Source organism: Rhinatrema bivittatum, chromosome 3 (genome assembly GCF_901001135.1).
Source record: "Rhinatrema bivittatum chromosome 3, aRhiBiv1.1, whole genome shotgun sequence".
In the NCBI taxonomy this organism is placed as follows: Eukaryota; Metazoa; Chordata; class Amphibia; order Gymnophiona; family Rhinatrematidae; genus Rhinatrema; species Rhinatrema bivittatum.
In genome coordinates, this window is record NC_042617.1 from 521942970 (window position 1) to 521965801 (window position 22832).

At 46.1% G+C, this 22832-nt stretch overlaps 1 protein-coding gene across 1 annotated transcript in view; it reads left to right on the top strand.

The window, feature by feature from the left end:
• The window catches only part of CIB4 (calcium and integrin binding family member 4), a 407942-nt gene that overhangs the window by 65166 nt on the left and 319944 nt on the right, over positions 1-22832 (top strand). Inside the window, exon 3 of the mRNA XM_029596244.1 lies at positions 17232-17280. Within this exon, the coding sequence (XP_029452104.1) occupies positions 17232-17280 (49 nt within the window). The remainder of the gene's footprint in view (positions 1-17231; positions 17281-22832) is intronic.

Sequence of the window (22832 nt, forward strand, 5' to 3'; positions counted from 1 at the left end):
TAGATGCATGGATTATGGTTCCCTATCATCAAATGGAGATAAAGGGCTCTATGCTGCTCTCAGCTTGCTAGTATTCTCTGTCTCCAGCAGATGGTAGACAAGCATATCCTATGCTGTCAGCTGAGGCCTGGTCTATGCTAGTAGGTTGATTGGAGAAGTGGTTGCTCTTGAGACAATAATCCTCTGTACTGTTCCTCCCTACCTGTTGAACAAAGCCAAAAAGAACCAGGGGGTTCGAGGGACTGTGGGACTCCTGGGCAAAAGGGGGGGTGGGGGGGCAACATTTGAAACTGGTTGGTGAAGCAATTTGTTTTTTCCCCTTCCCCCCTTCCCCCATTCTCTTTCTCCCTTCTTCTGTTACTGTCCCTGGTCTTTCAGGTACTTTTGTGCTGCACTGATTGTCTTTATTCTCAAGTTTAAAAAAGAGAGTTATGCCATTCGGTGAGCTAATCTGGGGAGCTGGGACAGTGTGGAGTCAAGCCCCATCAGAGAGAGACGAAGGGAGAGTGATTGGCCTTCTTTCTAGCGATGAGTCAGTTGGAGGAGGAGATCGGGGGGGGTCAAGATGGCAGGCCCAAACAAGCACTTAAATAGTGGCAGCCTTTGTTTTGAATATGGATCTCATTGCACTATTTTTGGCAGTTCCTTGTACTGGCAGTGCTTGGGGTACTGTCAATAATGCCAATGCAGGAGGGCCAGTCAGTGAGGAGGTTCCTATTGGTGCGCTGAGGACCACAGTGGCCATTTTGAAGCATCATAGCACTGGAGGACAGGATAGGCCTTCAGTGCTGTAGCCTGCAAATCCAGGTAGTTTTCTGTGGGTGAATTTACTCCTCTTCAGGAGTTCCTGCCTCTATAGGGCCTTCCCTGTTTTCCTCTTTGGGTCCAGAATTTTTAAAATGGTTGCACCAGACTCTCACTATGGGACAAATTGTGGATGTGATGTCCTTTCTGAAGCTTCCATTTCATTATTGGGAAAAAGAGAGGATTGGGATCCAGAACAACAGCCTTCCAACAAAACTGATGCAACAAGGTGCATTCAGCAGAATGCACAATTTTATCTGCACTTGAATGCACATTTTGTGCAGGTAAACCTTACTGCTGATACAGGAAGGAGTTTAATGTTTACAAAATCGGAGATCATCTTAGCACCCTCACATGAAAAGTCTATGCTAATAAAGGCATTAACTATTTCCTCCCAATTCAGAGAGCTGCCCTGGGATAACTCCCACGTTCCTAGCACTGGACATTTTACTCCTGGTCAGAGGTGGAGCAAAGTTTCCAGCGTGCATATGGGGGAGAGATTATTTATTAGTTCTGAGCAGAGAAAGGCAGGTCAGTGAAGCTGAGCATCAGGTCAGCAATTGCCAAGTTAACTGTAAAATAGTTGGTGGAAGTTTGTAGCCTGCCACAGGCACTTAAGAAAAGGATGACCAAGATGTTCCCAACTATTGCAAAAATGATGAATGCTTCCAGGATAATGCCTACAGCCACAGCCCTGGTGGAGAAATATCCACTTTGAATGGCAGCCATTACAGATGTATTTGTCACATGCCCATATTATCCCTGCTACATGCTAGAAGCAGTGCACAAGTTTATGCATAGCTCTGATTCCATATAACCCTCCCTTCACTCCTCCTTGTCACAGTGTATTAAGGTATTTGCAGACTGGAAAATTCCAGATTAGTCAACCATGCCAAAGCTCTTCTAATTCAATACTTTTCTCAGCAGTCCCAATGCCATCCCTCCTCAGCAATCCAGGTAAATGCAGAGCCCAGAGGAGCAAGAGGTTTAATCATCTGGCTTTTGGAGTGGTCGCCCTCCTCTGCAGCTGCCACCTCACCCTCCGAGTTTAAATTTATTTATTTATTTATTTATTTATTTAACAGTTTTTCTATACCGACATTAAAATACACATCATGTCGGTTTACATGATAAGAAAAAGGTGGAAATTACAGATAACACATTTTCCAGTCTACGTGCTTTTTTAAACTCCTGAGGCATTGGCATAGTATTAGCTTGCTGTATCGGGATTAAAACATTTTTAAATCTGTGCATTAAAAGTGTGCGCTGAAATCCAGTGCACAGTTTCTTATTGCACAGATTATTGAATCGGCCTGCAAGTCAGGCCCTCTGGAAAGATGTAAGGAAGGCATTGCTGATGATATGGAGGAGGAATTAAAGAAAGAATATTCCCTTGCAGAAGAGGACTCTACTTTTATTCATTTATTAAAAAAAAAAGAACTGTCTTATCTGATAAATCAGTCCTTGTGAGTGCTCAATATTGTTGATTTCAAAGGTGAGGAGGAGAACTCTGAGGAAGAATCTATGGTATCTTGATTAAGGAAGCCAATGAAAGCCTTTCTCCTATATAGAAAAATTAAGGAATAAATATTTTCTGCACGGGATACCCCAGATACCAAATTTAAAGCAGGAAAAGCCATGGAGAGGCTTTGCACACTTCTGATAGAAAGAAACATAGAAACGATGGCAGAAAAGGACCAAATGGTCCATCCAGTCTGCCCAGCAAGCTTATGGTAGCATCTGCTGTGCCATACAAGTCTCCCTCATACTTATCAGTCTCCCAGACTTTCAAAGTCAGGACCCTTGTTGGTTGCCATTTGAGTCCAATTATCTGTCACTTCTTGCCGTTGAAGCAGAGAGCCATGTTGGAGTTGGATCAAAAGTTTCAGGCTTATTAGTTAAGGGTAGTAACAGCCACATCAGCAAGTTACCCCCATGCTTGTTTGTTTTCCCAGACTGTATCATTCAATGATCTTGTTGGTTGCTGTTTGAGTCTAATTCCCCTTTTTTCCCTGCCTTTGAAGCAGAGAGCAATGATGGAGATGGATCAACAGTATGAAGGCTTATTGGTTAAGGTTAGTAACCGCCATACCAGCATGTTATCCCCATGCACTCTTTTCTTCATTTCTGTCCACTAGCCTTTAAGGATCCACACTGTTATCCCATGCTACTTTAAATTCTTCCACTGTTTTTGTCTTCACCACCTCCTCTGGAAGGTCATTTCAGGCATCCACCACCCTCTCTCTGAAGAAATATTTCCTGACATTGGTTCTGAGTCTTCCTCCCTGGAGTTTCATTTCGTGACCCCTTGAAAGATTTCAAGCTACACAGGTAGATGCATAGTCACCAGAAAGACCACAGTTCTGGTGGAAGGGAGCATGGCCCTCAAGGATGCTCCGGATAGGAGGAATGAGTCCTTTCTCAAGCAAGCCTTTGAGGCTATGGGGCTGGTCTTGCAGACGGCAGTTTGTAGTGATATAGTGGACAGAGCTGTTTTGAGGCTATCCCAGTGCCTGCAGGAGAGTTTATCAGAAGCCTCAGGGTCGAATTTGGAAGAAGCAGCACCATCAGAGCCAGGGCCTACATTTCTGGCTGATGGCTCATATGGCCTGGTTAGAGCATTAATTCTATGCATGTCCACTATGATAGCAGCTAGGCCCTTGCTTTGGTTGTTGAATGAGGCAGCAGACTTTGTCTCAAGGGTAGATTGGTGAAACATCCCTTTGGAGAGGAACTGGACAAGTTGGTTAAGATGTTGGGGGAATCTTATATCTCCCAGACTTCCTCAGTATAAGTCAAAGGGAGCTTTGTGGGGGATTCTTCCTCCAGACTCATTTTCAAGATGCTAGATGCTATTGGTCAGGGAGAGGTGCTTTGACATTGCAAGTGCGCAGATTTCAGACCTTTGTTGGTACGGGAGGGGGGGGGGGAGCAAGAGATAGGAACTCTGAGGGTACTGCAGGAACTTGAAGCTCCCAATGAAGGTGTTGGAATCCAGGCTCCGGAGCTGCAGATAGGCAGTTGGTTTTTGGTCTTTTACCAGAGATGGGTACAAAAAATGATAATCCAGTGGTCTTCAAGATAATAAAAGAATTTACACCTTGGAGGTTTTATTTTTTACCTATTTCAGACACTTTTATGGTATCTTTATTTTCCCATCGATAGCAGGCCTGAATTAGCCATGCTGTCATGGGAACTGCCAATCAGGGCCCAGGAGGCGGAGCTTAAGTAGCAGAGTGTAGATTTTTTCAGTCTCTGCGGCTGCGTGTATGTTCCCGCGCAGGAAAGTAACAGATTCTCCTCAGTCTGTTTCTTCTGCACGCGGGAGCGCACGCGGAGCTTCATTCTCCTCATACAGTTTTTGGGTTTATGAAGAAATGTCAAAGAAGCTGTCGGGCTTCAAACCGTGTCCCTGCGGTAAGATCATGTCCAAGGCGAGGATTAGGCCAAGCTTCAGGGTCTGACGTCATCTGAAGGCCGTCCCCCCAATTTCCCGCGCTGGCCCCTTTAAGATTTGAGCCCCCCGCGCGCGCGTGCCTAGGGGGCAGGGCCCAGCGTGTAAGATCGGTGGCATCTCCCTCTTGAAGGGAGAGCCGCGGTGGGAGCCATGTCGGGCCTGGATGGCCGAAGACGAGTTCCTGCGGCCTGGGCTGGCCCTGAGGTAGGTGGAGGGACCAGGGCACGACCCAGCACCGTAACAGGTAGTTAGGGGGTTAGGGAAGTTCCCTCCCAGTTGGCTCCTTTTTTGGAGCGGACAAGGAGGGAACTGGGGTAGCCCTGTCCCGTCATCACGCGTTTACAAAACTTTCCCCCCTTGCGCGTGCAAGTTGGCACCTGCGCACGCATGCGTGCACCAATATAAAATTAGGCACTCATATGTGCATGGGTATCGGATTTTATAACATGTGCACCTCGCCACGCATATGTTATAAAATTGGTGTATCCATGTGTGCACACTGGGAACCACGCGCACTTGAACTCCCATGCGCAGCTTTGAAAATTTACCCGTTAGTCTCTGGTATGATCGTTATCCTGTTGGATTCTATACCCTCCTAGACACCACCACCACCAAGTTATTCCTTCCTATCATTATGATATAATTTGTACTCTGGTATAGCACTGTCCCATTAGTTATTCTTCTTCCACTAGGTCTCTGAGATGCCAATTATGTCTGTCTCATCATTCTCTGCTATACATTCTAACTGTTCATCTTACTTCTTAGATTTATGGCATTGGCATTCAGACATTTGAAAGTTTTTTGTTTGTATTAACAACCTGCTTTTCAGTTGATAGGGATAATTTTGAATCCTTTAGCTCAGGTGTTTCTTTACTTAGAGGCATATGGACCACTTTTGCTTTTATTGGACCCTCTCTGTTGGGATGCCCTTACTCTCCTATTTCATTAGTATCATTCAAAGATACCTTCCTCCGAATCATGCACTGCTGGACGACTGTTGGCTTTCCCCCTTGTTCTAGTTTAAAAGCTGCTCTATCTCCTTTTTAAAAGCTATCGCCAACAGCCTGGTTCCACTCTGGTTAAAGTGGAACCCATCCTTTCGGAAAGGACTCCCTCTCCTCAAAAGGTTGCCCAGAAAACTGAATTCCTCTTCCCTGCACCATCATCCCATCCACGCATTAAGATTCCGAAGTTCTGCCTGCCTCTGTGGACCTGTTCGTGGAACAGGGAGTATTTCAGAGAATGCCACCCTGGAAGTTCTAGATTTCAGCTTTCTACCTAAAATCCTAAATTTGACTTCCAGAACCTCTCTCCCACATATTCCTATAATGTTTGTGCCCACATGTACCACGCCAGCCAGCTCCTCCCCAGCACTGTCTAAAATCCTATCTAGGTGACGCGTGATGTCTGCCACCCTTCGCACCAGGCAGGCAAATTACCAGGCGGTCCTTACGTCCACCAGCCACCCAGCTATCTACATTTCTAATAATCAAATCACCAACTATGATGGCCGATCTAACCCTTCCCTCCTGGGCAATAGCCCAGTGAAACTCATCTTCTGTGCGAGAGGACAGTGCATCACCTGGAGAGCAGGTCATTGCTACAGAATCACTTTCTGCTGCACCAGGATGATGCTCTCCGACCAGGAGATCTTCCTCCTCCAAAACAGCACCAGGCCTGTCAGACTGGATTTGGGATTTGGTTACTATGTCCCTGAAGGTCTCATCTATATACCTCTCTGTCTGCCTCATCTCCTTCAGGTCTGTCACTCTAGCCTCCAGAGTTCTGACCTTTCACCGACTGGTAAAAAATCATATATGTGACTCTTGATGCAAAAAAAATGTATTTTAAGGTTCTTAGAAGAAACAGTTTCGATCCACATGATTCCTTCTTTTCTTCCTAAACTGGTGTCACATTTCCATCTTAATCAGTGTGTCTCCCCTCTTTTAGTTGGGAGGCATATCCAAAGGATGTTGATTATCTTCACCTTTTGTATGTATGCAAGGTGCTGCATTGTTACCTGAAGGTGACAAATTTAGGAAGTTGGATCACCTCTTTGTTGTATTCGGTGGTATTTAGAAAAAATGAGGAGGCTTCAAAAGGGTATGCTGGTATCCAAATCACTCACCTTAAAAGGATAAGTGTTAAAAAAAAATGTATATATTTAGAAAAAAGTGTAACCAAGACCAATGATTATAAAAGTTAAGTAACTACATACGAAGACATTCGTGTAGTAAATAGGTATTCAATACCAGTGGGAGTATATGCACATAATAAAAAGCTCATATACAATATATGAGGTCTGGTTTCACAACAAAAAAAAAGGTTTCCAAGTTATAGATGATGTTCGGTTGATTATAGGTATCCAAAGAGCTGCAGGCACACTATAACAGGGTACAAGCCTTCTCATGGGTGGAGAAGCATTTAGTTTCTCCGGCAGATGTTTGCAGAGCTGTGATGTGGTCTTCCTTCAACTTGTGAAATATTACCATCCTGATGCTTAAGCCAGAGAGGAGGCATCCTTCAGCTCAGGAGTTCTGAGGGCAGTGTTGGCAGTATCCTACCCAATTAAGGGTTATGTTTGTGTGACCAGGCTGAAGTCAAAGCACATTTTGGTCCACTAAATGGGCTGCAATGCTGCCTGGGCTTGTGTATACGTTAACCTGTGTCAATATAAATTAAGCAAATCAAAGAAATTAAATTGTTAGCTTGAGGGGAATGCATCTTAACTGTGCTCAGGGCTCTGACTAAACATTACCGGACCCTCTTGCCATGAGATAAGACATCTGTCCAAGTGGGTCCTACCTAATATTTATAGCATCCCTTATGGACTAGAGGTTGAGACTTCACACATTTGTTCCAGGAGGTATTTTCCCTATCAGCCTCTGGATTAGCAGTAATGGGCCCTTTGCCCTGCTGTACTCTACTTAATATTTCCTTGATCCAATCTTCAGACTTGGTACAGGGCCTTCCAAGACTGAGTAATCCTTACTTGTGGTAACATCAATGTAGCTGCTGAGCTGGATCAGCCCTGAGCTAATGCTGTATATTGGTTTTGTATACAGTGTCCAGAGTAGGTGTTCTCCCTCTCATGCCCCTGCCATTTCTCTGCTTTGCCTGCTGTTTGACTTCAGCGGCAAGGGTCAACGGCTGTTTTACTCCACCAAAATACTTGTTAATCAGCCTCCTGATCAGTCTGTCAGCTCCCAATTTTAACAAACAACAACAAAAATGACAAAGTATCAGAGGCATTCCCTTAATTGCTTTTATTCTTAAGCTTCACTTGTCCAAGTTCCTGTGAGAAAACATGACAACTTTATTCTTCAGGCAAGAATACAGTTCTTTAGTAACATAACCATTCACAGTCCAAACTCTTGAGATTAAACATAAGAACATAAGAAAATGCCATACTGGGTCAGACCAAGGGTCTATCAAGCTCAGCATCCTGTTTCCAACAGTGGCCAATCCAGGCCATAAGAACCTGGCAAGTACCCAAAAACTAAGTCTATTCCATTTAACCATTGCTAATGGCAGTGGCTATTCTCTAAGTGAACTTAATAGCAGGTAATGGACTTCTCCTCCAAGAACTTATCCAATCCTTTTTTAAACACAGCTATACTAACTGCACTAACCACATCCTCTGGCAACAAATTCCAGAGTTTAATTGTGCGTTGAGTAAAAAAGAACTTTCTCCGATTAGTTTTAAATGTGCCCCATGCTAACTTCATGGAGTGCCCCCTAGTCTTTCTACTATCCGAAAGAGTAAATAACCGATTCACATCTACCCATTCTAGACCTCTCATGATTTTAAACACCTCTATCATATCCCCCCTCAGTCGTCTCTTCTCCAAGCTGAAAAGTCCTAACCTCTTTAGTCTTTCCTCATAGAGGAGTTGTTCCATTCCCCTTATCATTTTGGTAGCCCTTCTCTGTACCTTCTCCATCGCAATTATATCTTTTTTGAGATGCGGCGACCAGAATTGTACACAGTATTCAAGGTGCGGTCTCACCATGGAGCGATACAGAGGCATTATGACATTTTCCGTTTTATTCACCATTCCCTTTCTAATAATTCCCAACATTCTGTTTGCTTTTTTGACTGCCGCAGCACACTGTACTGACGATTTCAATGTGTTATCCACTATGACACCTAGATCTCTTTCTTGGGTTGTAGCACCTAATATGGAACCCAACATTGCGTAATTATAGCATGGGTTATTTTTCCCTATATGCATCACCTTGCACTTATCCACATTAAATTTCATCTGCCATTTGGATGCCCAATTTTCCAGTCTCACAAGGTCTTCCTGCAATTTATCACAATCTGCATGTGATTTAACTACTCTGAACAATTTTGTGTCATCTGCAAATTTGATTATCTCACTCGTCGTATTTCTTTCCAGATCATTTATAAATATATTGAAAAGTAAGGGTCCCAATACAGATCCCTGAGGCACTCCACTGTCCACTCCCTTCCACTGAGAAAATTGCCCATTTAATCCTACTCTCTGTTTCCTGTCTTTTAGCCAGTTTGCAATCCACGAAAGGACATCGCCAACTATCCCATGACTTTTTACTTTTCCTAGAAGCCTCTCATGAGGAACTTTGTCAAACGCCTTCTGAAAATCCAAGTATACTATATCTACAGGTTCACCTTTATCCACATGTTTATTAACTCCTTCAAAAAGTGAAGCAGATTTGTGAGGCAAGACTTGCCCTGGGTAAAGCCATGCTGACTTTGTTCCATTAAACCATGTCTTTCTATATGTTCTGTGATTTTGATGTTTAGAACACTTTCCACTATTTTTCCTGGCACTGAAATCAGGCTAACCGGTCTGTAGTTTCCCGGATCGCCCCTGGAGCCCTTTTTAAATATTGGGGTTACATTTGCTATCCTCCAGTCTTCAGGTACAATGGATGATTTTAATGATAAGTTACAAATTTTTACTAATAGGTCTGAAATTTCATTTTTTAGTTCCTTCAAAACTCTGGGGTGTATACCATCCGGTCCAGGTGATTTACTACTCTTCAGTTTGTCAATCAGGCCTACCACATCTTCTAGGTTCACCGTGATTTGATTCAGTCCATCTGAATCATTACCCATGAAAACCTTCTCCATTACGGGTACCTCCCCAACATCCTCTTCAGTAAACACCGAAGCAAAGAAATCATTTAATCTTTCTGCGATGGGCTTATCTTCTCTAAGTGCCCCATTAACCCCTCGATCATCTAACGGTCCAATTGACTCCCTCACAGGCTTTCTGCTTCAGATATATTTTAAAAAGTTTTTACTGTGAGTTTTTGCCTCTACAGCCAACTTCTTTTCAAATTCTCTCTTAGCCTGTCTTATCAATGTCTTACATTTAACTTGCCAATGTTTATGCTTTATCCTATTTTCTTCTGTTGGATCTTTCTTCCAGTTTTTGAATGAAGATCTTTTGGCTAAAATAGCTTCTTTCACCTCCCCTTTTAACCATGCCGGTAATCGTTTTGCCTTCTTTCCACCTTTCTTAATGTGTGGAATACATCTGGACTGTGCTTCTAGAATGGTATTTTTTAACAATGACCACGCCTCTTGGACATTTCTTACTTTTGTAGCTGCTCCTTTCAGTTTTTTTCTAACAATTTTTCTCATTTTATCAAAGTTTCCCTTTTGAAAGTTTAGCACGAGAGCCTTGGATTTGCACACTGTTCCTTTTCCAGTCATTAAATCAAATTTGATCATATTATGATCACTATTGCCAAGCGGCCCCACCACCGTTACCTCTCTCACCAAGTCCTGTGCTCCACTGAGAATTAGATCTAAAATCGCTCCCTCTCTCGTCGGTTCCTGAACCAATTGTTCCATAAAGCTATCATTTATTCCATCCAGGAACGTTATCTCTCTAGCGTGACCCGATGATACATTTACCCAGTCAATATTGGGGTAATTGAAGTCTCCCATTATTACTGCACTACCAATTTGGTTAGCTTCCCTAATTTCTCTTAGCATTTCACTGTCCATCTCACCATCTTGACCAGGTGGACGGTAGTATACCCCTATCACTATAGTCTTCCCTGACACACAAGGGATTTCTACCCATAAAGATTCAATTTTGTATTTAGTCTCATGCAGGATGTTTATCCTGTTGGACTCTATGCCATCCCGGACATAAAGTGCCACACCTCCTCCCGAGTGCTCCTCTCTGTCATTGCGATATAATTTGTACCCCGGTATAGCACTGTCGCATTGGTTATCCTCTTTCCACCATGTCTCTGAGATGCCAATTAAGTCTATGTCATCATTTACTGCTATACATTCTAATTCTCCCATCTTACTTCTTAGACTTCTGGCATTAGCATACAAACATTTCAAAGTTTGTTTTTTGTTTGTATTTTCATTCTGCTTTTTAATTGATAGAGATAAGTTAGAATTTTTTAGCTCAGGTGAGTTTTTAGTTACAGGCACTTGGACTACTTTTCTAATTATTGGAACCTCACTGTCGGGATGCCCTAATTCTAATGCATCATTAGTATCCTTTAAAGATACCTCTCTCCGAACCATGCGCTGCTGCGCGACTGTCGGCTTTCCCCTTTGTTCTAGTTTAAAAGCTGCTCTATCTCCTTTTTAAAGGTTAGCGCCAGCAGTCTGGTTCCACTCTGGTTAAGGTGGAGCCCATCCCTTCGGAAGAGACTCCCCCTTCCCCAAAAGGTTCCCCAGTTCCTAACAAAACTGAATCCCTCTTCCTTGCACCATCGTCTCATCCACGCATTGAGACTCCGGAGCTCTGCCTGCCTCTGGTGACATGCGCATGGAACAGGGAGCATTTCAGAGAATGCTACCCTGGAGGTTCTGGATTTAATCTTTCTACCTAAGAGCCTAAATTTGGCTTCCAGAACCTCCCTCCCACATTTTCCTATGTCGTTGGTGCCCACATGTATCACGACAGCCGGCTCCTCCCCAGCACTGTCTAAAATCCTATCTAGGTGACGCGTGAGGTCCGCCACCTTCGCACCAGGTAGGCATGTTACCAGGCGATCCTCACGCCCACCAGCCACCCAGCTATCTACATTCCTAATAATCGAATCACCAACTATGACTGCCGACCTAACCCTTCCCTCCTGGGCAGTAGGCCTTGGGGAGATATCCTCAGTGCGAAAGGACAATGCATCACCTAGAGAGCAGGTCCTTGCTACAGGATCCTTTCCTGCTACACCTGGTTGGTGCTCTCCCATCATGAGACCTTCTTCCTCCAAGGCAGCACCAGGGCTGCCAGTCTGAAGTTGGGACTTGACTACTATGTCCCTGAAGGTCTCATCTATATACCTCTCTGTCTGCCTCAGCTCCTCCAAGTCTGCCACTCTAGCCTCCAGAGATCGGACTCGTTCTCTGAGAGCCAGGAGCTCTTTACATCGCATGCACATGTACAACTTCTCACCGGTGGGTAAAAAATCATACATGTGACACTCGATGCAAAAGACTGGGAAGCCCCCCTCTTGCTGCTGGACTGCTGCCTTCATCTCAATTTTGATCAGTTCCTAGTTAAGTTTTAGGTTGCTATGGGAGTAGGAATGTGTCTAACTTCCTTTAAATGTATTAGTGAATTCACTTTGTGTCTGGTAGTGGCCTACCGGGGTCTGATCGAATTCTCAATAAAATTTTGTTGATGGTTTTTTTTTTTTGTGGAAGTGGCACCTGCCTATAAATTAAGGGATGAGCTAGGGATGAGCTAGGGGTGGGTGGGTTGGGAAATACAAACAGTCTAACTTCAGTTAGTCAGCCTGAGTGACTCACCTCTCCCTATTCAAACCCAATCACACTACCTCAACACCTTTCCAAGGTGAGTAACTGAGCTGAACTATTCAACTTTTTTACTTTGGTATATACTGCTCCTAGCTTATTTCTAGCTTCTGGCTACTTTTTGTGGGGTTTTTATTTTTCAATACAAGCACTCAGTTAGTATTAAATACAAACACTCAGCTCTTTAAAAGTCTGGAGAACACTCAGTTCTGCAGACTTTTAAAAATAAACACACTACCTACTGCTACCTTATTGACTGACTAAAAATACAAACAGTCTAACTTGTTTATTCGCTGCCTACCTACTGCTACCTTATTGACTGACTATTTAAAAATGCAAACAGTCTAACTTGTTTATTCACTGCCTTTCTGACTATTAAAGGCACAAACACACTAAATAATATTCCCAAATAGTTAACTTTGCCCCGATACTTTTAAAAAAGACAATGTCCCAAGCAAAAACTTACTGATTCCTTTCAGCCACCAGCAAGGTGATCCTCTCCTCTCAGTGTTTCCACTGGAATTGCTACTTCCACAAATAGGTTATAACAGTCAAGTAGGTTCTCAAAACAGCAACTCTGAATCTCCTAATATTGCTCATCGATGCTTTCCTCATATCAGGCACAGCTTGGTATTATCAGCTAGAAAGTCATTCCCTTTTCCCAGCTATGATAGTTCAGTTTCACCCAGGTAATTATACTTAATAATGGTACTTCTTTTGCATGGCTTACACAGGATTTGCAGTTTCAAGACATGACTATTTATTTATTTATTTATTTAATACTTTTTTATACCGACCTTCATGAAAAATATCATATCAAATCGGTTTACAAGGAACAGTGTGATAAAACATTAACCTTAACAGAAACAAAGTTGCAGAAAAGTTACAATAAAACAGGGGTAATGGGGCTAAGGAGTAGAAGACGCTAGAAGCGGAAGGAGTAACTCAGTAACAATAACGGTGCAGTAACAATGACTGATATGGTGCGTATTGAGTTAGGGGGTCTTAATAAGAGTGACATATTGTGACAAATGTCCTTGACTTTGCTGAAGCTTGTCTAGTTACAGGACTTATATCCATGACATATTCTGTGACTTAGCTGGTAATTAGTCAGAGCATTTTGTTCTATAAAACTTAAAGTTCTGGCTAGCTCATTAATTAAGGAGTGTTTTCCTTCAGTGCAATCTGTACATTCAGCTCACTTGAGAATTTTACTTCTGTGTAGATTTTAAAAGAACTGCTTGCTAATTAAGCCAATTTGACACCGCTGCCCTTTTATACATTCCTTGCATTTCTTTGGATATATCAGAGTTCACTTGTGCAGCAATACCAAGGGGTGAATTATAAGAGTTACTCATGTTAAAAAGCCAATATATGTGAATATCTGGGCCAAACATGAGCAACTTGTATTTTAAAATGATCCAATTACGCACACATATCTGTGTGTGCAAGCAATCAAATGCGCAGGAAAAAGAGGTGAAGTTATGGTATGTCAGGAGAGTTCCAGGGCAGGCCCTCCAGTTACACGCGTAAATCGTTTTTTTAAATCCAACAGCTGCAGTGCATAGCAGGCTATAAGCTATATATATATGTTTACTTCTGCTGTTGATGAGGTATAGTCTAGAAATCTTTTTATAGGCCCAAACAACAGGGTAAAGGGTCTGGGTAAACCGTGGAGCATGCAGGCTGAAGAACCAGAGGGGTCTGGATGACATAGAGGTAGGCTGGGCAAACTGATGGACTAATTGGTAAAACTGGGATTTCCTTTTATGCGCGCATGTTGGAAAATCCACTTAAATGCACACATTAAAGTCGACAAAATCCTAAGAAATATACGCAAACTATGTTTGCTTGTGTAACCACTTAAAATTAGGAGTACACATACATGCGATGGGTATATTTTAAATCGTACGCACACAATTGCATGCACGATTTAAAATTCCTGCATATGTGCATGTGTGGGCACCCGTGTGCTCAAGTTCATTTAGCTTAAGAGTTGGGCTGGCTTGAAAATCCTACCTCTGAGTCCTTGTCCTCCGACTCAGAGGAGACCTTGGCTCCTTCCTCCTTTTCTGTCTTCCCCTAGTAGTGAAACAGCCTTCATCTTTATACAGCTGGATAGCTTACCTAGACTGTCCTGCTGAATCCACCCAACGCTGATTTATTCCTGTTGGCTCTCAGCCAAAAGCAAGGCAGAAAGGGTAGCTAGGAAAAGTAGTTCTCATGGCAGCCATATTGTTTTTTACCTTATTTGCAGCATAGCCTGCTCTTGTCTTTGAGTTTAGGATGCTAATTCCTATGCAGGGACTAGGGCACCTACTGCTAAATCAGCACATATGGGTATATCTCATGCTTCTGGACTTTTCTAGCTGGATGATGAAGAAGGATACATTTACTCTCTCATATGTGATCATTTCCTTTCTTTGAATCCAGCCAGACCAGTCCAGGACCCTCTCATATTGCCAGGAAGACTCATAATTTTGAAAGATAAGTTCTCAGATCTGTTGTAGCAATTGATGCTATATTAAGAGTTGTTCTATTGTTTGTTCAACAGTTTGCTCTCTTTTTCTATGGAGATCTAATTTTCAGGCCGATACAGTAAGGGCGCGTAAGAAAAAGTGCGGCAGTGCCTGACGCCCGCTCGTTTACCGCACGCACAGTCCATATCACATACAGCTCGATACAGTATTTACATGGCATGCAAATGCATGCCGCGTCCAAGAAGCGTCCATGAAGCGCAATCCGTTTTACTGTATAGGCGCTATACAGCGCCTATACAGTATCCTGGGTGCGCTGGAACCTGTCATTTCAAATGTCATTTCAAATGACGTTAGAAATGACAGGTACCAGGAAGTGGATGGTTCTCCTACAGACCCCGCTGCCTTGAGCGCTCGGCGCCAGCAAGCCCCAGCAGCCGGCGATCGGAGGCAGAGAGCGCAACAAAGCACCCTCCTTTGGACGGGCAAGAGAGACGAAATTTCACAGTCCCAAACCAAACCAACCCAATCCAAGCCCCAGCAGAGAGAAACAAAATTTCACAGTCCCGGGCAAACTTTCCCCCAGCCCCTGCTCACCTGCCCTGGCCGCGGCCACGCAAGCCCCCAGCAGCAGCAGTAGAAGGGCGTCGAGAGAGAGCGGCTTCAGCAGCCCGGAGCGGATCGGGCACTCCCCATGCAAGGCGGCTTCCAGCAGCCCCGCCGGCGAAGGTGAATACGTGCAAGCCTGTATGTCCAATATGGGCGCTCAAGGCAGCAGGCACATGAATGCACGCCGTGACCTGAGCGCCCGGCTGGACATTGGAGGTCACGGCGTGCGCGTATTCACCTTCGCCGGTGGGGCTGCTGGAAGCCGCTCTCTCTCGCCCCCCTTCTACTGCTGCTGCTGGGGGCTTGCGTGGCCGCGGCCAGGGCAAGTGAGCGGGGGCTGGGGGAAAGTTTGCCCGGGACTGGGAAATTTCGTCTCTCTCTGCTGGGGCTTGGATTGGGTTGGTTTGGTTTGGTTTGGGACTGTGAAATTTCGTCTCTCTCTGCTGGGGCTTGGATTGGGTTGGTTTGGTCTGAGACTGTGAAATTTCATCTCTCTCTGCTGGGGCTTGCCTGACGCTTGGATTGGGTTGGTTTGGTTTGGGACTGTGAATTTTCATGTGAAATTTTGTAATTTACCGCCTACCCTGACCCTGGCGTTAGTGTGAAACCACACTAACGCCAGGGTCAGGGTAGGCGGTAAATTAGCAGGTAAAAGACGCGGCAAGATAGCAGGTTAAAAAGGAGATAGTCGGGGCGCACGTTACTGTATGGGAGGGAATAGCTAATCGGATCGTTTACATACATATACATGCCGCAGGTGGAAAGAGATACGCGTCGAGTTAAAGAAGCGGTAAGGATCGGTAAAAACAGATAGTGAATCGCGGGTTAGATTTACGCGGCCAAATTGTGAGTACACAGCGGGTTAGAAACAGGGTAACTGCGGCCGTGCTTTACTTTATCGGTCTGTTTATAAGTTTCCCCTTGGGAACTTCCTGGCTATGATTGGGTAAAGAAGTATCGGGGTAACTTGCTTGATGCGGCAGTTACTACCCATAACCATTAAGCCTTATGCTCACCTTTGATGCAATTCCAACATTACTCTCTGCATCAGTGGCAGGGGTTGGCAGGAAATTTGAATCAAACAGTTACCAACAAGGGCCCTGAACTTGGTGGTCGGTGAAACAGATAAGTATGGGAAAATAAGTGTGGGAGCTTGCTGGGCAGACTGGATGGGTTGATTGGTCTTTTTCTGCCATCATTTCTATGTTTCTATGTTTATATGATTGGTAATGAGAATATTTTTCTTATCTTACCTTGTTACATTGCATCCTGGCAGGCTGAGGGCAGCACAGGACCCTATAAGGGTTGATGTCAGCAAACCTGTTCTCTATCTCCATCTTCTGGTAAAGAATCATAACCCATACATATGGGCTGGTCTGGCTAGATTCAGGGAAAGGAAATTATGAATAAGAGTAAATTTCTCCTTTCCTTTCATAAGAAATAATGGAGTTACCTGGGCCTCCTAGACTTACACCAGCTCTGAGTAAATCTATTCACAGTAGAGGCCTGGGGAGGTAAATAAAATCTGTATATTCAGGTGAATAGCTATTAAGAAATGGGGTAGAAGGTGAGGCAAGGCCTGACAATGGAGAGTATAGATAAGATCTACCTCTTGTGTGTCATGATTATCTGTTTTTGGGGCCTTTTAAATATGTTTTTGAGTATTTCAGAACCGCATGAATAGTGGTTGAATATCCCTATGAATGCTAGAAGATATTCAGGAAATCTTGATATTTGGCTGTCTAATGAGGGTTCAGACTTCTAGGGGTGAATAAAGCCTTGTATTCATAAAAAGAAAATATACAGATCTTTTTTATTATATGATTTTACTACTGAAAGCATGTATCACAGTTTTCAATGTTTTTTTCATTGCTTTCTGTGATCTCTTAATTTTGCCATCTGTAGAATTGTCCCAGTTTTTTTATTTCAGAAATCCAGTAACTCTAAATTCTGGTGAGTACCTTTCTCTAGAACTCTTTAATAATCGTATAAGTGCTTGTCTAGATCTAATTCCTTTTGAGTATAAGTTATATACAATATTTTTCCATTTTTACAGTATACATGAACTTTTTCTGAATTTATGTCCCTTCGGTATAAATCCTAGGAATGCAAGACTATCTGCCAAACAAATATGCTCTTTGCCAGAACTAAAGGTAAGCTTAGCAATTCTAGTTTTATCTTTTTGTCTTTCATAATCACATCTTCTTAGAACTTTTTTGTTAGTCTCAGTTAGTACAGGGCTATCCTGGTTTGTTTAACCTATGTTTGTCTTGAAGCTTTTTCAAACATTAAAATCAGGATTCCTGTAAACCTCTACCCTCCCTTCTAACTAAAAACAGGAGAGCATTGGAGGTTCCTGCTTATCACAGTAGCTAAGTTCTAACTTTAAGAAAGTCAGGTATCTTCAGCGATCACGCACTACTGAATATACTCTGATAGCCGGATAAGTTTATCTGGTCGCCGCATCATGAAAAAGATATAGTTCCCTGTACGTACCTGGATCAGTCCAGACAGTGGGTTATATCCCCCGACTAGCAGATGGAGTCAGAACAGAGTTTGAGAGCGTCAGCATATAGAGTAGTGCACCCTCTGCTGGAGCTCAGTATTCTTCTGACTCCAGCAGATGCGAGTGGGGGGATCCACTAGCTCCCCCAGATTGACAGGGTTTCTTCATTTTTAGTTATTTCTTTCTTTTTCTCCACAGTATTTCCCTGTCTTATGTTTCTCTTCATTTTGGATCCTTAAAGTTTAAAAAAAAAAAAAAAAGTTTTCAATTTTTGAGGAGGCGTGTGTCTGTGGCTTTGCCTTCTCTATTCTGTACTCCTTTCCTCTTCCGTTGGGGTAAGTGGAAATTTTTTGAGTTTCTTTCTCCACAGGTTTGCTTCTTTTTGGTAGTGCCCCGTGGATGCCGGTGGTTCCGGCCGCTCCACGCGTCGTTGGGGGTCCCGCGGTTCGCAAGCTCTGCCCATGGGTGTGTGCTCAACTAAAACGGGGGTTTTCCCCCGCAGTTACTGGACCCCTTCGGCGGGTTGTTAGGGCCATTTCCAGGCCCCCCCGCAGCACTAGCTCGTCTTTCCCTGTACGTACCAGGATCAGTCCAGACTGCTGGGTTATGCCTCCCCTCCAGCAGATGGAGTCAGAGAGAAAACTGAAAGCACCCCCTAGATATACTGGTGTGCCACCTGCCATCCTTCAGTATTTCCTCTGACTCCAGCAGATTGAGAGACATAACCTGCAGTCCTGTCTATCCTGACACACAATCTTTTTTCAGGTGTCATTTATTAATTTCTTGACTTGTACTGTCTAGATCGATTAGTTATTTCTCTGTTTAGTTTAAAAAAAAAAATAGTGGGACTGTTTTAGTTTCTTGTTGTTTCCCTGTTTTCAGCGCAGCGTGCTATTCCTATACAGGTAGGCTGAGAGAGCTTTGCTCTCCTTTATTTTCCCGGTTGGTGTCCCTTTGGTCGGGGGGAAAGTCTACCGGTGGTCCGGTCACCCTCCCCCGTCTGTTCCTGCTTTATTCCAGGGGTTTTTTCCTCCTGAAGAGGGCTTCTGTTTTTAAAAAAAAAAACAAAAAAATAAACAAACTAAAGGCTGTTTTAAATTCAGCGTGAGGACCCGTAAGTCCTGTTGGTAACAGGCTGCGGTCCCTTGTAGCCCTAGCCTGCCGTGCGGACCAGGGACTCCGGAGGGGGTGAGGTCTCTTCACCCGGCGATTTTTTCCCCTTGCTGTTTTTTGGCGCGAATCCCTGCTCCCAACCAGATACTCACGGTTCTGCCGTAGGATGCCCCGAGCTTCGGCCTGCACGGCCTGTGGCAAGGCGGGGGCGCGACTCTCCAGGGAGGGTCTCTGCTCCCATTGCATTCCCGAGGGCGAGGGCCCCTCCCGGGGGCCGAGCACTGCCCGCAGCGCAGCTTTTTGTCCCTCTTCAGTGCGATCAGGGAGCCTGGCAGCCGCACGGTCATCAGCCCCGCCCCCCACTGTTAGGGAGCCAGCGACCATTTTGACCATGCGGCAGCCTGCTGATTCGGCATCGGAGGAGGAGGATTTTTCTCATATCTCTCCTCCTGCCTTGAGCCCGTGCAGTGGATCCGAATTGGACGCTCCTCGAGCCCCTCCCCCCCGGGACCAGCCCGCGGGGGGCTCCAAAAGGAAAGTGCCCTTTTCTTCAAAATTTGTCTTATTGATGCACCAGGCATTTTTAGACGCGGAGGCAGGTTGGGAGCCGGATGAACCCCCTCCCCCTAAGGTTCCCAGAGTCTCTCCTGAGCGGGGCAGAATCTCTCCTGAGCGGGGCAGGTCTGGGCCTAGGGACAAAGCGGGGGGTTCAGATCCCACCAGACTTTATTCATTAGGCGGCAAGGGGGGTCCGGTAGCTCCGGATCTCACTCAGGGGTCTCCGGATGGCACAGGATCGCCGGATGGTACGGGGACTGAGGTCTCTGACGCTCCGGGGGCGCTCGAGGGCGATGACCCCCAGATCCTGCGCCTGTTTAGCAAAGATGAGCTTAACTTTTTAATCCTTCATGTTTTGAAGGAATTAGAGATCCCAGCACCACAGCAGGACACTGACACTTCCACGGGGGACATAGCTATGGCAGGTTTAAGGGCCCCCCCACAGTCTTTTCCCTTACATGCCAAGGTTTTACAGCTAGTTTCCAAAGAATGGGAGGTGCCGGAGGCATCACTGAGAGTCAGCAGGGCCATGAATAAATTATATCCCCTGCCTGCAGATTCTTTGGATATTTTTAAGGTCCCTGCCGTGGATTCTGCAGTGACGGCTGTAGTTAAGCACACTACCATACCTGTCACAGGAGGGGTAGCTTTGAAAGATCTCCAAGACAGAAAGTTAGAGGTGCTGTTAAAGCGCATCTTTGAGATAGCGGCATTGGGGGTCCGAGCAGCGGCATGTAGCAGTATGGTTCAGCGCGCTACTCTCCGCTGAGTCCAACAGTTGCTTACCACACAGGAGCTACCACCAGCCGAGGCTGAGCAGGCTAACTGCGTGGAGGCAGCGGTTGCTTACACGGCAGATGCCTTGTATGATTTGTTGCGAACCTCGGCCCGCACTATGTCATCGGCGGTCGCTGCTCGGTGTTTACTCTGGCTTAGGCGTTGGTCGGCGGATGCCTCGTCAAAATCGCGCCTCGCATCTTTTCCCTTCAAGGGGAAGTTGCTGTTTGGGGAGGAGCTAGATCAGCTTATCAAAGACTTGGGGGAGAACAAAGTGTATAAGTTACCGGAGGACAAGCCCCGTTCGTTTCGCTCGTTTGGGAATGTACGATCCCGCTTTCGGGGACAACGCCGGTTCCGTATGGGAAGGGGGGCTCCTTTCCCACAGAAACAGCAGGTTCCCAGGTCTCAGCCTTGGTCTCCTTCCTTTCGAGGCAGGCGGCCACAGCGTCTGGGATCCTCGCAGAACCTGTCCACCGGCAAGCCTTCGCAATGAAGGCGCGCGGGCCCATTCCTCCCTCCCCTGCATCGGAGGTCGCTTGTCCCTGTTTTGGGAGGAATGGGTCAAGGTCACGTCGGATCAGTGGGTTCTTGACGTAGTTCGTTACGGCTACGAGTTGGACTTTGCTCAGCCCCTCCGGGATCTTTTTATGGTCTCTCCCTGCGGTCCTCAGGAGAAGCGGCAGGTTATCGCCCACACTGTGCACAGGTTGCAGTCTCTGGGGGCGATATTGCCGGTTCCTCCGGAGGAGACCAGAACAGGCAGGTATTCCATTTACTTTCTGGTCCCAAAGAAGGAAGGTACGTTTCGCCCAATTTTGGATTTAAAAAAAGTGAACAAGGCATTGCGGGTTCCCCGGTTTCGGATGGAAACGCTAAGGTCTGTTATTGCGGCCGTCCACAAGGGAGAATTTTTGGCTTCTTTGGATCTGGCCGAGGCGTACCTTCATATCGGGATCAGGGAACGTCACCAGAGGTACCTCCGGTTCACAGTTCTGGGGGAGCACTTCCAGTTTTGCGCCCTTCCGTTCGGGCTAGCCACGGCCCCGAGAGTGTTCACCAAGGTTCTCGTCGTAGTTGCAGCTTATCTGCGACGTCAAGGAATTCTGGTGCATCCCTATTTGGACGATTGGCTCATCCGGGCAAAGTCCGAAGAGGCGTGCCGACGAGCAGTCCAGTCGGTCGTGCAGCAACTTCAATCGCTAGGTTGGGTCATCAACTTTGCAAAGAGCCAGTTGGTCCCGAGTCAACAGTTGGAATTTTTGGGGGCGCGCTTCGATACCTTAGAGGGCAAAGTATTCCTCACGCAGCAGCGCCTAGAGAACCTGATGTCTCAGGTGCAGACCTTGCTAGCTCTACCGTTGCCTACGGCTTGGGATTATTTACAAGTCATTGGACATATGGTTTCTACTCTGGAAATGGTGACGTGGGCCTTTGCTCATATGCGTCCTTTACAGCGAGCTCTCCTCTCCCGCTGGGACCAGAAATCGGAGGATTACGGTGTCCAATTGCCGCTGTTGGAGCCAGCTCGGTCCAGTTTGGCTTGGTGGTTGATCCCAAACAATTTATTGCAGGGGGTGGACCTAGAGCTGCCCCCGTGGATCGTAGTGACGACGGATGCCAGTTTGACAGGCTGGGGAGCGGTCTGTCAGTCCAGCGCGGTGCAAGGCCTGTGGACCCCTCTTCAGGCAGCTTGGTCCATCAACCGTCTGGAGACCAGAGCGGTACGTCTCGCCTTACGCCACCTTCTTCCGTTGGTTCGAGGTCGGGCGGTGCGAGTTCTATCGGACAACGCAACCACGGTAGCGTATATCAATCGTCAGGGCGGCACAAGAAGTCGGCCGGTGGCGGACGAAGCGTCGCTGTTGATGGCCTGGGCAGAGTGTCACCTATCCCGCATAGCGGCTACCCACATAGCGGGCGTCGACAACGTACAAGCGGATTATCTCAGTCGTCAATACTTGGATCCCGGAGAGTGGGAGCTCTCAGCCGAGGCGATGGGCCTCATCACCCGACGATGGGGAACTCCGCATCTGGACCTGATGGCGACTCGGCAGAATGCGCAGGCGGCGCGTTTTTTCAGTCGACGGCGAGAGCACGGGTCGGAAGGGGTGGATGCCCTGGTGCTTCCATGGCCTCGGCACATCCTCATCTATGTGTTTCCCCCGTGGCCCCTAATAGGAAAGGTGTTAAGACGTATAGAATTCCATCGAGGCCCAGTGATTCTAGTGGCTCCGGAGTGGCCAAGGAGACCGTGGTTTGCGGATCTCGTCAACCTGGCACAGGACGGTCCTCTCAGATTGGGTCATCTTCACCACCTGCTTCGGCAGGGACCCGTATTTTTCAATCAGGCGGACCGCTTCTGTCTGGCGGCTGGGCTTATGAGAGGCGGCAGTTGAGGAGGAAAGGATACTCAGAACCGGTCATTTCCACGCTCCTTCGGGCGCACAGACCCTCCACTACGCTAGCCTACGCCAGAGTGTGGAAGGTGTTTGACTCCTGGTGCTCTGCATCAAAAATCCCGCCGCGAAGGGCCTCGGTAGGGGATATCCTTACGTTCTTGCAGACGGGTTTTAAAAAAGGGGTTAGCTTACAGTTCTCTAAGGGTTCAGGTGGCGGCCCTGGGCTGTTTGAGGGGCAAGGTGGACGGGTACTCGCTCGCTGTCCACCCAGATGTTGCTCGTTTTTTGCGGGGCGTTCGGAACTTGCGTCCACCATTTCGACCCCCTTGTCCTTCCTGGAGTTTGAATT